The following is a 15058-nucleotide window of genomic DNA, read 5'->3' as shown; positions in this document are numbered from 1 at the left end:
GGTGCCCATGATATCTCCCTCTCAAAACTTATAAAATAGCGACTGAAACATATCATTCCAACTTTATCATGCTTCCTGTTGTATTCCCTTTTTAATTTGTCAGCCGTAAAAGATTACCCGGAGCTAGAAAAATAAAAGTTAAGGACAACTTTAAGGCAACCTTAGTCAGCTTTTATTGCCAGTACCGGCTCCCAGGTATGGGCTCGTAGTTAAAGAAATAAAGAATACATATTTACTACAGGTTTTTATTTCCATTGGGTTCAGGCCTATTCGACATTTGTAGGGAAATTATTCGTTTTATTTTACTTTTAAATGAGTTCTGTTGCAGATTTATAGATGAGGAACATTAAGACTTTTTTAAATGTAGTTTGCATTCTCCCGCAAATTGCAGTACGGTGTTAATAAATTCCGTTGACGTAGTTCCTTAAATGCTCAACTGCAAACCTAAGCATATAGTTATATACATAGAGAACCAGACTTATAGAATCTATACGCCGAAAAAAATACTTTAAAAAGTACTGCAATTAGTACACTGAATAAGTCCATCGTTTAAAAAAAAAAATGTGATACAAAAGAAAGCTGAAAGGTGTTTTGCACTCCTTCCGTTACAACAGATTCTACTACGCGAAACAAATGTGTGTTTGTAAACACACACACGTAACAATTTATCAGCTAAAAAAATTTAAGTGTTTTGAGTGAAGTATTCACGATGGTATTTAATTGGATACTTCAGTCCATTGGCAATGGGTTCTCAAATTTTAAAATATTGTGGTGGTGAAACAGGAAGTAGCATGTTTCCGATATCCGACATAGAGGGCAGCTTTCGCGCCTTTTCGAGGGACGCTAACGCCATTGTGGTTTTTGCTGTAGCTACTCTTAGTTTATGCCAGGATTTTAGTGGTATCTGAGCAAAATGACTGGTGAGTTCCAGTAAATAACAGTTTTATATGACACACAAATGTATTGCATGTATCTCTCAGCGTGCCTGAGATTTTCTTAAGGCTTAATCAAATTTATGTTACCGGCGTGATAGGCGTCGTGTTTCACTTATCGATTTGCAATGGATAAGTTGAAGTATCTGTGTTATTGTATACGATGTAGATCCCACGCTGTGTGTACCGTATGTTCAGCTAATAGCCTGATAAACATCTTTCGTACACTTTGGGTTATGTATTTACAATATGAACCTTGTCATTATAGGGGAAAAAATGTCACGGTAGTGCAAGGATTTCAAATTATCAAGCTAATTATTATACAGCAAAACTAAGAGACAGTAACTATATTTGTTTGTGATAATTGCACTGTTATGAATGTGTGTAAATATGTTTTCTAATAAAAGTTAGCAGGTAGCTGTTGCCTCTTGGATTTAGTTCCGTCGACCTCTAGGATTGATAGATAAAAAAACCTAAAATACTTTGATAAATTAAACTAATCAGTACATCTCAATTTATATAAATACAAGTGTATTTGGTATGCCAAAAATGTTCCCCTATAACCAACACTAAATTAACACTGGCAAGTGAAACTAGTAGACGTGATTTAGTTACATTCGTGCCTTGTGACCTCTAGCGTATCCCCCCCCCCCCACACACACACACACACACACACACACACACACACACACACACACACACAGAAAAATATTTTATGACTGATTATTTTGAGACAGTTTTTGCGGTGTTACCTCTTCTCTTTTTTATTGAAGTAGTGTTACAGAACAATACATCCATATAGTCTAACTCAGCATATAGCTTTGTTGCTAGTGTACATTTTGTTTTGGTCGTGTGATGAAAAGTCTTGTAGAACTAGACATTGTTAAGGCCACTCTAATTTCATGATTGGCAGGACAGATTTTTCTCATAAGTTACAGCTGAATAGTGAACAGGAAAAAATTCATGTCTGTATGTTCGGTGCTGCCTGTCTTATGAATTTGTAAATATATTAATCATTCCTTTGAACTCCATTTACTTTCACTCCAAATTAATTTTCTTTTGTGTTTCAGATATCAGGACTTCAAGCACTCCACCAGTAAGTATAACCATTTCCCCCAGATCAGCTATTACATCTGTAAAAGTATCCACTATGTTTTAATTTAATGGTTCTTTATTTATTAGAAAACAAAAATATTTGTTGGCCGGCTCCCAGAAAATGCCAACCCACAAGATTTGAGGAAGTTATTTGAGCAATATGGCGTTGTCACTGAGTGTGATATTCTTAATCGTTATGGTTTTGTGCACATGAAGACGGAAGAGATGGCAGCAGAAGCTATAAAAGCTCTAAATAATGCAGAATTCATGGGTGTACAGATCAGTGTTGAGGTAAGTATGTCACCAATTTCTTTCTCTCTCTCTCTCTCTCTCTCTCTCTCTCTCTCTCTCTCTCTCTCTCTCTCTCTCACACACACACACACTCTCATTGAACTGACTTAAGAAAATGTTTCCAGCAATCAACAGGAAAGAAGAGTGGCAGAGGCAGTTCCTTCAGAGGTGGATTTGGTCCTGTCCGTGGGAGAGGAGGGTTCAGGGGAGTTGGAAGAGCTAGCCCATATATGAGGGACAGCAGACCTGATTTTGAAAGACGACCAGGGCTGCCACCACCACCGGGCATAAGAAATGGATTTTATGATGGAATTGATCGTGGCTATGATTCATATTATCCATCAAGAGGGCCTCCACATCCAATGATGGCATCTAGAGATAGGTAATAGTATGTTACTTTTAGCTTTAGTAAGCACAAGTAGCTGTATGTATAAGTTTTTGAATACTACTAATAATTTATAGGGAGGTGGAAAGGCGTCCTGCGTACCCAGAACCTGGCAGGTCACCATATGAACGTCGGTCTTTCTCAGATGTTGGCCGTAGCCCATATGAACGACCAACTTTGCCCCCTGTTGCTTCATTTGAGCGTCGCACTGAGTATGGTGCAGCTAGACTTGGCTCTGATATTTACCGGAGGAGAACACCACCACCAGCATCAAGTTTTGGTACCTCAGGGTGAGTGTTAATTTTGATTGAACTGTTATTTACAACTCATATAAAACAAGATAGTAATTACTTGCTAATGCAGTATTGCTGTCTTTAAAGGGCACCGCTTTAAAGCCAATTCATACTACCCATAAACATAATTTAACTTTCTTCACTGTCAAATTGTGGATTCTTCGCATGAGACAGAACATCAACATGGTATCAATTTGCTTAGCTCAATACTGAATTGGGGAACTGAGCTTATGAAATACCAATCGTAATATTTAAAAAAATGTATCAGAATTACGGAACTATGATAATTTAAAGGCCAGAGCAAACTTCTGAATGGATGTTCTTTACCAGTTCTTTATGGTAAACTTCTTAGAAGTGTAATATTTCACAGAATAGTGAAAATGTGTTGAAACATGTCAGACAGTATTTACAAGGAAATACATAGAGCCTGTTTACTTTATCCAGTGTTATTCCCCCTCTGCTCCCTGTAACAAGTAATGCCAGTAGAGATGACATTCTCTTAAAACAAGCAAATTTAATGAAAATAACTTCATCATTTTTTGCTGTAAGATACGTGATTCCTCTTGCACAAGAGAAACTGTTTCTTTCCTCTCTTCCTACCTCTCCTTATGTTGACCTTTCACTGAAATACTTTCTCAATCTATGCTTCATTATGTTTGTACTTACTTACCATATGTACCGTCCTGTTTCAGTGCATTATTTTGCTGTTTCATTAAAGAAGATGGTAAATGTACAGTGATAATGTTTTAAGAATTAGTTAAAAGAGTCTTTGGTGTCTTGGCTTCTGAGTGTGGTTGTCAATGTTCGGATTTCACTGACAGAGCATGGTTGTCATTGTTTGGACTTCTCTAAATTGCTCTTGGTGAATTTGGCAATGGCTTTTTTATAGTTTCAGTTGTTGGATGAAACAATTATACAACTCTAAATGACCTGACTGCTGACTAGAAAATGTTTTGTCTAGAATTTTCTGCTCTAGATAAATTAGGTTGCAATTTTCTATGAATTGTGGCAGTTAATTATTTGAAGAATAATTTTGTCAGAGATTGTTTCCTATACATTACATAATTTGTATATTGTATTAAGTAGCCGATGGGTTGATAACAAGTCGTACATTTCGAACTTTCCTTGGTGGTTAGTGAGAATGCAGGTGCCTGATGTATTCTGCACAAAGAGATGGAGAATACTTAGCAGCAATGTGCTGTTTTATCCACCCCACACACTCCAGTCATTGCTACCCTGGTAACTGGCAGTGTAGGGCAATGTGCCACAATGGCCTACTGTTTTTTCTTCTGATTTTCCATAGAAAAATTGTATGCTTATCATAAAATTTCAAGTGTTGACTCATGCCAGGCACCTGTAACACCACAGTGGTTGTATTATTATACCTTAGTTAGCATAATTCTCAGTGCTTATGTTGTATTTGCACACAGAGATGCAACAGAGCGATGCTGTTGTCCTGTTAGTCAATTGGTACCCAGCCCTTGTTACTGTGCACTTCCCAGCATTCCCTTCATATGAGTGCATCACTCATAGCCTGGTATGGTAATAGAACAGATCAAGCATGTTCCACCAAGCACATATGCTGCCGTGCTAAGCAAGAAGTTGTAGGCCTTCTACAGTACTGGTACTACACATGCACTGCTTGTTGTCAGTACTGTCTCTTGGCAAGGTGGCTGTTTGGAGTTGCACACCAAAATTTGTTGGACGGTTTTGAGTGCTTTCTGATAGCAGTCAGCTTGAGCTAACAAACAAGTGCTCCATGCGTTTATCATGTCAATGATTTCAGAATTGATTAACAGTGTTTAGCAATTAACTCTTTTGACTTGTTATGGTTGTAGACCCCAAAACACAGCTTGATTTGCTAGTTGACGTTGACAACAATCTGAAAGCAATCAGCCCATGCTATTTGGTTTCTTTTGATACTATGACTCCCAGTAGCCACTGCACAGTGTCTTCTTGGTGTGCACGAGTTGTACTAATCCCCCTCCCACGACCGGAGCTTCTATGAAAAGTGCACGCACATTGCCTTGTATTGTAACTGCCTCTAGAAGAAGTCACGGTAACATATGAAATGAGTTAGAAATTCACTGATTTCTAAAACGTGCCATGCATCTTTCACTAAATAGAGGTTACTCCAGTGCTTAACATAGCATTTGGATTTGTAACTTGAGAAGTCAGTGTTTGAACTTTCTTTGTGTTCTAGGAAGGCCAGCAGTTTGCAAGTTTTTACACAGGGGTTTAGTTTGTTGTGTACCACCATTTTGTCCCAAAGGGAGGGAAGGATTGTTGCCAGCTGTATTACACATTTCGCTATTAATTCTTTTTAAATTTGTGGTTAGCTCACTCCCCACCTCCCAGAAGTGTCTGGTTAGCTCTTGGGGTGAATGACTTGTCAAGTTGTTGATGGTTTGTATAAAATCTGTATAATTGTTAAATCATTTGGCTGTACGAAATAAGGTGCCCACAAAGCCAATGAAGAATACACGTTGTTTGCTAGTTGGAGAAATTTAAGACGCCAATTGATAGTAATTTTACAAGGGCGGGCTTGTTAGTACTTGCCTCAACACAAGCCAAAGAACCCAGTTTACATTGTGGATGAAAGAGCAAGAAATATGGGTTTTAATGTGCTGAGATTGTCTCCCTATCATTGCCACTTCAACCTAATAGAACTGATTTGGGCTCAGGTTAAGTCATATTTGCTGCAGAAAATTAAAATATGAGGTTGAGCAAAGTGGAACACCTTTCAAAGAAAGCTGCTCCCAGGGAACTGACAAACAGTAGTGGATTGTGTGAAAGGAGTTACGCAGGAAGTATGGAATAAAGGTGTGTTAAAATGATATGTTACTACAAATAGTGACACCTATAGCCAAACTGACACTGAATTAAGTGGTGGTGTCTTCCCACTGTCTGACTAGTATATGAAAGTGTACTTTTAATGTCTTACTTAAATTACATCCAGTATTTGTGAATTTCGATCAATTTCTTTACCCTGTTGAGACTTGGGAATACTATTCAGTCAGCCCCCATCAGCTACTTATGGTAAGATAGGCTGCATTTTAGATATATTTCATTTTGTGTAGACACCAAGACATTCTCATGTTTTCGAGATACGCAATGAAGGAGGGAAAAATTTGTCCTATTTCAATAACCAGTGTAACACTGGCACTAATTAAAATTAAGAAAAGATTTTTATGGGTTAGACGTACTACTGAGAGCAATGATACATCAGTTTCAGAATTTTTACATTATTTTACACAGTTGAAGCTTCTCATCAGTATATATTCCACTGTCTTTTATACTGCTCCTTTCATCAGTTCACTGAGAATCACAGTAATTTGCTCTGCTGTAAAGTCGTGTGAGATTTATGGCTGCACATTTCATATTTGAGTGTGTTGCTCAGACTGTAAGATAAAGCATTTGGTTTCATCATATTTGCGACCTTCCTAACAAAAATCAACATATGTCAGCACAAATATTTCTACAGTTGAGTGATGAAGTACTATTTCTTGTCAACACAGGGCAGAGCAGTTTTTTCCTCTGACTATCAAGTATTTGGTTGGGATATTGCTGACTCTAGGAGCACCCATGTATACACTTGGCTTATTGCTTTGGGGGGGGGGGGGGGGTTAATTGCTGCAAAATAATTGAAATTGTAATAGATAGCACAGCTTTCTATTCAGACTTAACATTAATTTCTGTTTCACAGGTATGAACGTGAGCCACTGGACATGTATGGTCCACCCACTCGAAGGTAAGCTTGAGGAATTAAGATTCATTTTATTCATGCACTCAAATTTTGTATGTACTTCTGTTAATGGTTCATGTCCTGTCAGAAACCTTTTGAAAATTTTTATAAATTAGTTGGTGGGGTGGTAATTTCGGTTATTTGCCAGGCTTAAAAGACAGAACCTCTAGAAATTATTTCAGACTAGTTTGTGTTGCTGTAGATTAGAAACTTATTCTCTTTTTGTTGGTCATGCAATAGATAGTTGTGTACTCTCCATTCTCCTCGGAGAGGTTGCCAGTTTTCACTGCCTAAAGTGATGTACAAACTGATAAGATTGGGAAATGTGGAATACTGTGAACCTTTGTTTTATGCAGTATCAATTTAAATCTGATGATATTTTTAATTTCTGGCTTGTTGAGATGATAATGATGGTAACTTGTGCTTTTGTTTTGCACCTGCAAGTCATGCACTTCATGTTTACTTTCACTTTAAAAGATTGTCCTAAAATGTAATAGATAAGTGTAATGCAGTTCTCTCTCTTTCTTAATTTTAGTTATGAACGTGAGGGCTTGGATCCTTATGGGCCACCAGCCAGACGGTAAGTTAATGTCCAATCTGTTTTTTTCTGATGGGTTATTGTTGTTGTTGTTTCGAGCCAGTAAAAAATTACTTTGTTACAGCTATCCATCTGCAGCTCCACTTGACCACGAGTTGCCGCCACACCATTATTAAACATTCCTTACTCCAAGAAACTACTTGAGAGAACTGTAATATTTTTTGTAATGAAATTTCATGATCATCGTGAATATGTGATGTGGTTCAGAGATTAACATGGAAATTTACCTCACATCAGCTTCAGTTTGTGAAATTGACAATCAACTATGTAATTGATTACATATATGGCTGGTACAGTTGTACTTATAACATGAAAAATGACAATTGAACTGCATGCATTGGGTATACAATTGTGACACAATACTATACAGTATTCTGTGATACAAATGTGTAAAATTTGTCTTGGCTAATTTTTAAAAGTTAACAGATTTTGTACTTTTTCTAGTTTTATTACAAGTAGACATGTAGTCTTCCGTTGCTTGTACAAGGACTTTACCACAAGAACAGAAAACAAATAAATATGCCTATTTTGAACTTTCACTTGTCTTGTTACATTGATCTTGCTTTAAACATCTGTACATATTCATTTTAAGTGTTCGTGAATTACCTGGGATTGACTGTAATAGCATTTGATAGAATCGTTTTAAAGTGAAATGTCATACTGTACGCCTTAATAGTATTGTGGTTATTTGTTGAGTAACAGTGTAGTTAACGAGTTTTCAGTGTTCATTTTTCAAAAGATATTGAAACTTCTTTTGGCACCGAAACAAATGTTTTTGTCGTGTGTGTGTGTGTGTGTGTGTGTGTGTGTGTGTGTGTGAGAGAGAGAGAGAGATGCGAGGTTTGCACTTCATCGATAATGTGCAGCTTTTAATGTGGATTAATCAACAGGTCTGCTATTCTTAATGTTAACTTCTCTTGCTGCCCTTTTCGACAAAACATTGGAAGTGCAATATAGTAGCTGTATAACTAATTGACCCAAATGCACCCCACATACTCAAATTGCTCTCACTCTACAAATGGCATTAAAGAGCATACTCATTATGGTCATTGCTTTTAATCAGCCCGTAAAATTTACACACTCAAATGTAAAATGCTGTATTGTTCTTGTGTGTGTGGTTTCTTTTATGCCACCCTTAATTAACATACTGGCACAATAGCTGTCACTATACACGAAACTGCCTTCAAAATTATCTTGAAGCTGTGAGATCAAGTTAATGAAGGAGGTATATGACCATATTGAAAAACATATGCAGTCTGCAAAATGCTGAGGAAAGTCGTTGACTTAAAGCAACTTGACTTTATTATTCCAGTATTACATGTTTCAGACATTACTTTTATCAGATATCCTGTTGCACACAATACAAAGTTTACATATTGTAATAGTAATGATCACAATTAGTCTTGTTACTACTACAGTTTAACTTTTGTATCAGTGTGCAATATGATGTTCAAAGTATATGATGGCAATGTTCAAAACATGTAATATTGGTGTAATAAAGTCAGGATGCATCCAGTCCATGACCTATTCAGCACTTTGCTGGCTGCACAATTTATCAAAAGTTATCACTGACGGATTCGTCATGAGAGATTTCTGCAAGTGCTCAGAAAGAATTGCATAGTATGTGGTTGCCAATCTGTGACTGCAGTGCTTTCCAGCACCAGCTGTTTTGGGTCTGGTACACATGGAAATATACACACCTGACATGATTAACTTTATCAATGGGTAGAGGTAATAAGAAAGAAGATTGGGAAGATGTCACAGTTGAAAAGAGAATTTTAAAAATATTGAATTTGCTCTTAAGTTGAATTTTGTTGAAACTGTTGGAATACTTAGGAGAAAAAAATTGTCACTTGAGGAACTGAACATAGGTCCAGTTTCAGAACCAATGTACAACCAAATAGCAACTTACGGACATCACTCAAGTTTGTAGTTTTGTGTAGTTTGTCTCTATACCTTTTAAATTCATCTTCATACTTAGATTTTGATTTGAATTGGAGCAAAGTTTTGGGGAAGACTTATAATCCTCTTCATTCTTTTGTACTTTCAAATCACAAAGTACAGTTACCCAGATATTTTGGTATGACAAATCTTATCAACAAAACATGACATTTTTAAACCCCTTGTGTAGTGCTTTTGCTTCAAAAAGCTGTGGTACAACAGGCATCTGCTCTGTCAAGCCTTTGATATAGAAGTAAATCTTATTTTGCATTGATTGTAGTTTGGTAGCATACTGCAAAAGTCCAACATAGTTAATTTTGTTCACTCTTAAAAATGCTTGGCATTGTGAAATTCCAAATTGAAATACTACAAATCCTGTCTACAGTATATTTACATTATCCCATTTAAAGATGGCTGTGCACACACATGTTCACTGCGGTGAGATCACCAACTATCTGCTCTGAATGTGAAAACATTTTACTGCGTCAATCTGCATAGGGAAAAATGATCCTAAAAATGAGAAAAATTGCAGATTGTACTGAAAGATTTAAAGTTCATTTTTCATGTGCGCTTTTTTGAGAGTGGAATGGTAAAGAAATAGTGTGAAGGTGCTTTGCTTAACACTGCCTGACATTTCAGCATGAATTGCAAAGTAGTCGTGTAGAGCTACTGATGTCACTGTGATTCTGTTGGCTTCGGTCCCATGATGTAATACCTTTCACTACTGTCCATCCACATTGTGTGTATGTTACTTTAAAAGATTCAACTTTTAAAAAAAGTTTTGTGCTACTTACATTTTTTCACAATTTCTTGCAATTTTCTCATTTGCATTCTCAGGCTCTTTACATAAGTTGGCATTTACCTTTCAAATTCCTTGGGTCTTAATTTTTGGCAGTTATCAGAATGCTAGATCACACTAGCCTTGTGTGCCCTTTTTCTTTATAGATGGACTTCGCATAACTCTGTGTTGATTTTACATAATTTAATGTTTATTTATAGTGTGTTTCTGTATGTAAATCATGTGATTATATCAGGAGATTAATTGCTGATGCTAAAATTTGAGACCTCCATTGCTTTGTCTTGGTTATGTGCGTTAACTTGCATTTAACATTTTAGGAGAGATCTTGTACAGTAAACCAAGTGGAAATAGTGGTTATTCTTGCAACTGAATGAGAGATAACAGATTTATCTACTAGATATTTGTACTCTGTGGCATAAAAGCTCTCTCATCACCCCATACTTTTTATGGAAAGGGGAGACATTTTCATTAGTACAATTAACAGCTCATGTTCCCCTTTGTAGCTGTGTGGTCAGTGTGTATGACTGCCAAGTGGAGGAACCTGGTGCAATTCTTAGTACTGCCACGGATCTTTCCTTGGAGGTAGTACTGGAATGGGAGACAACTGTTCTGTGATGCCACATCAGGAGCTACTTAAATGAGAGGTATTTAAATATTTTAGCCTTGTGAACAAAGGAAAAGTAGGGAAAGTTTTGTAGTTGCAAACTTTGTACCACGGTAGGAGGGAGTGCCATGAAGGATGTACCAAAAAAATCCAGACCAATGGGTGGGGAGTGTTGGGGTGGGGTGAGTATTTAAAAGTTCACTTTCTTGCAGTTTCCTTGAATAGTCTGAAAACCGTGGATCCCCAAGGGAAACATTTCCTAGTACAAAATTAAATTTCCTACAAAAAGGTCCTGTTCATTTTTGTCTAGGACAGATATCAATGTTGGACGGTATGGAATTGCAGATTATTAAAGATGTTTTTTTTAACGGTAAAAATATTATGTGGTAATGAAGTAAGTTAAAAACAAGCTGTATTACAGGATAGATTGTGTACTGTGGAGTAAGGGTTGAGGGTGTGGTGTAGAAGCACGAGGGAAGTTAGGTTGCTGGATCATGGTCGTTCATGCCTTCATAAGTGCAAACTAAAGAGAGCAGGTGATTCCCCACTGTCTACCCCATCACATAACAGGAAACAACTAGGAGGGTGTGGCTGCGTATTTTGAGGCACTATGTCACGGATTACGCGGCCCCTCCGGCCAGGGGTTTGAGTCCTCTCTCGTGTGTGTGTGTGTGTGTGTGTGTGTGTGTGTGTGTGTGTGTGTGTGTTGTTAAGCATAAGCTAAAGTAGTGTGTAAGTCTAGGGGCCACTGACCTCGGCAATTTGGTCCCTTAGGAATTTATACGCATTTGAACTAAGAGTGTGTTTCAGAAGTTATACTGACCCTTCACAGTGCATCTTATTGATCAATCCAATGCGGTGGGCATTTTCCACCAAGTCATTCTCCACTTTTTAGAACACTTATAAAAAATAAATTACTCATGGATGTCAGGAGAAATGTTGAAAAAAATACATTCTGATTACTGGAGAAATATTTTGCATTTGTGTGAAGTTTACCATATTCTCATACATGACACTGCACTTAATGCAAGTATAAAAACATGGTTTTAAATACCAAATGAACAACAGTAATAATAGAATTAATGATGCTATAAAAAATGGATGGATGGCATGTGTGAATGTACTATGGACTGCAAAAAAATTATATTTGTTTAAACAAGTCCACTTTTCACTTCTCACAACAAAGGACGGCCTTTGTAGTTATGGAATTTCCACGTTTCTCTTATTCTGCACTGGCCAGTAGCAATGATCCCTCGTGTTTAAGCCTGTTTCTTTGCTTGCTGGTCTGCCTTAGTCTTCTGGTGCAGGGCCAACGTGGCAATCAGTTTGAGCCAATTCAATTCTAAACTACTGGTTCACCAGGGTGTCTGGTGTTCGTTCTCAGTGAATACCCTTCAGTAGGTATTCCATGAATTTATTACAATTATATTGGATGAGAAAACTAACAGGTTTCCCTCGGTTTGAATCTAAATCTTTGTGTGACATTTGCCAATGTTTCTAATAATAAACCTAAATTTCCCATCTGTGACTTACTAGGAACAGGACCCTATAGCATTATCACCCTGTCAATCCTTTTCACTTCAGATTTTGCTGACAAAAGTACTGTTTGGCCATTATAACGTGACAATTTCGCTAGTGCTGTCAGGAATGAATAAAATCAGCACTACTTGAAAGATATTCATTTGTCTCTGGGCACCAGAACAAAACTAACTCAAGTTTACTTCGTCAAGCCACTGTTGTAAATTTATTTATGGAATTCACTGCAAGTACTTGTTACAGCAGTGTAGTTATTCTAAAAAAAAAACCGGAGCAGTTGCCACTGTTGTATTATTATTAATGAATAAAAATCTTGATGAAGCACTAAAATAGAAAGGAAATATTACAGTGCGTAATGATACCGGGAACCAATTTAGCTAATTGAAATCAGATGACTTCATTTAGATGAATAACTTAGATGATGGATGTATGCAAAGTTTGAACATCTCTTGTCTGTTGTATAATCCAATAATCAATAACAGGAAACAAAAATGCATATGAGTACCTCACAAAAAGACGATGTTTTAATTACTCTTTGAGTTTTGCAAGCAATATATACTACTTTTGTCACAAATGTAATGCATTTGTGTTTACGGTAACATTGAAAAATTTACTAAAATTTAGGCTTCTGTACTGCCATTCTACTTTCATTTCTGGTGATATTTTCGCACCAGTACTGAACACAAAAAACTTCTGTAAGTTAGAGTACAACTTTCACAAAAAGACAAATTGAGCAAGTATTTACAGCAAGATGCAAGAAACTAGGAACGAATTTTCACCCTGCAGTGGTTGTGTATTGATTTCAAAATTTCTGACAAATTAAGACTGTGTGGTAGACAGAGACTCAAACTTGGGAACTCGATCTGGCACACTGTTTTTAATTTATCATGCAAGAAATGTTTCCACTAACTTGTGAACTTCTTGAATTTGACAGAACTAGCAGACGTCTGCTGGAAGTGAGGGGGGGGGGGGGGGCGTCAGGAGATGCAGATAAGGTGATTCATAAATTCCACCCAATTCTGTGATTGTATGAATAATGCACCATACCATAGCAGGGAGGGTGTCGGAATGTGTAGTAAATACAATTTCAGGATTATGATGTTAATGAGTGGTCGCAAGACGGGCAAATGAAGTGCAATGATGACTCAATGGTAAAGGCTGAACTTGTTATCTACAATAAAGGATAACAAACCATCCATGGGAGTGTACATCGTGTATAAAATCGCTGAGAGCAGTGGCCACAAAGAAAAGCGTTTACTGCCCTAAAACTGCGATCTAAATCTGATAGAATTGGCATGGGCCAAAATAGAACACAATGTTAGGGAGAATAATATCACAGGTGACATGCCAAAGGAAAGAGTGCAGAGTCTTGTTTAAGCTGCTTTCTTTTTAGGTATCGCACAGGACTTGCAAGCTAGCTGCAGGAATGTTCAGCAACTGCAGCAAGAATATTGGTCAGAAGATGGAATAATGGAAATGGACATCAATGAAGTTACCAGTACCATGCCCTCGAGCAACGGTGATGATGATGATGATGATGATGATGATGATTATGATCATGATCTTGCATCAAACACAGATGATACTGATAGTAGTGAACATTGTTTTGACAGTTCTTTAAGGCACAATCACACTTTGTAAACATTACTGCTGTGCTGTGTTTAATAAATGCAATATGCAAAGAGATTCCAAAAATCTGTTTTTGACTTCGTCATACATTCAGCTACTTTCATTTTCATTGTTTTTGATAAATAAGTGATACGTAAATAGTAGGTAAAACTCTCGAGCATGAATATATCAACAAATTAGGTGATATTTAATCTGATGGAAGTGTCCCCTTAAGTGGACAATATTTCTGCCAGTGTAATCTCTTGATTTCATGTTGAGCACAAAACACGGGTAGTAGTGCCTGCACTGCAACAGTCGCACTGCCTTCCCCTCACCGCTTCACTCCCGTCAGTTGTCAACTTATTCTGGGCATACAGTATACAGGAAACACTATTGTCTTTATACAAAACTGAGGAAATGTCTACTTTGTCAGTGGTAGTAAAGTGTTCCTCAGAATAGTCAAGAACTTCTTTTTCAGCTTCTTTGTGTTCTAAAATTTACAGCTTCACTATATTATGAAAAGGATGGAATGCTACTGGATTAATTAAAATTATGGAGATTGGACATGGATAAGTTGAAAGAAACAGGGGTGTTGGCCAACATCTGAAAATAACAGGGGAAAGGAATACAGGAGAAGATCAATGGTAGCTTTGGAAAATGAAATAATGAAGGCATCAGAAGATCAAACAGGTAAAAAAAAAAAGACTAGGACAAGTAGAAACACTTGGATAACATGGAGATATTGAAGTTACATGATGAAAGGAGGAAATATAAAAATGCATTAAAAAGTAGGCAAAAAAGAATACAAATGTCTAAAAGTGATTGGAAGGAACTGCAAATTGGCCAAGCAGGAATGGCTAGAGAACAAATGTAATGATGTAGAAGCATATATTACTGGGAGAAAGAGAGATACTGCTTACAGGAAAATTAGAGAGCCCTTTGGAGAAAAGAGAAGCAGCTCTATGAACATTAAGAACTAAGCAAAGAAGGGAAAGGTGGAATTAGTATCACAGTGGTAGTATATAGAGGGTTTATACAAGGGAGAGGAACTTTAAAGAAGTACTATAGAAAGGAGAGAGGACATAGATGAGGTGGGAGAAATGATACTGCAAGAAGAATTTGACAGCACAGAAAGACGCAAGTTGAAACTTGATCCCAGGAGTAGACGTTCCATCAGAAATACTGATAGCTTTGGTAGAACCAGCCATAATAAAACTCTCCCATCTGGTGT

The 15058-nt window shown here is 37.1% G+C and overlaps 1 protein-coding gene across 1 annotated transcript; it reads left to right on the top strand.

The window, feature by feature from the left end:
* Nucleotides 1-783: 783 nt before the first annotated feature.
* Nucleotides 784-7878, top strand: LOC126175396 (RNA-binding protein lark-like). Its single transcript, XM_049922189.1, has 8 exons — nt 784-920; nt 2003-2028; nt 2115-2318; nt 2444-2700; nt 2781-2993; nt 6703-6747; nt 7277-7321; nt 7404-7878. Exons 1-8 carry the CDS (start codon nt 914-916, stop codon nt 7453-7455), a joined length of 849 nt encoding a protein of 282 aa, XP_049778146.1. The 5' UTR covers nt 784-913; the 3' UTR covers nt 7456-7878.
* Nucleotides 7879-15058: the final 7180 nt, after the last annotated feature.

This window comes from Schistocerca cancellata, chromosome 1 (genome assembly GCF_023864275.1).
Source record: "Schistocerca cancellata isolate TAMUIC-IGC-003103 chromosome 1, iqSchCanc2.1, whole genome shotgun sequence".
In the NCBI taxonomy this organism is placed as follows: Eukaryota; Metazoa; Arthropoda; class Insecta; order Orthoptera; family Acrididae; genus Schistocerca; species Schistocerca cancellata.
This window is presented reverse-complemented; position numbering and strand designations above follow the sequence as displayed.

Excerpts from the sequence above, each read along its gene's own strand:
- LOC126175396 (XM_049922189.1), top strand. Across the intron at positions 2,029-2,114 it reads GGACTTCAAGCACTCCACCA|AAAACAAAAATATTTGTTGG; the intron begins GTAAGTATAACC and ends TTTATTTATTAG. Across the intron at positions 7,322-7,403 it reads TATGGGCCACCAGCCAGACG|CTATCCATCTGCAGCTCCAC; the intron begins GTAAGTTAATGT and ends ACTTTGTTACAG.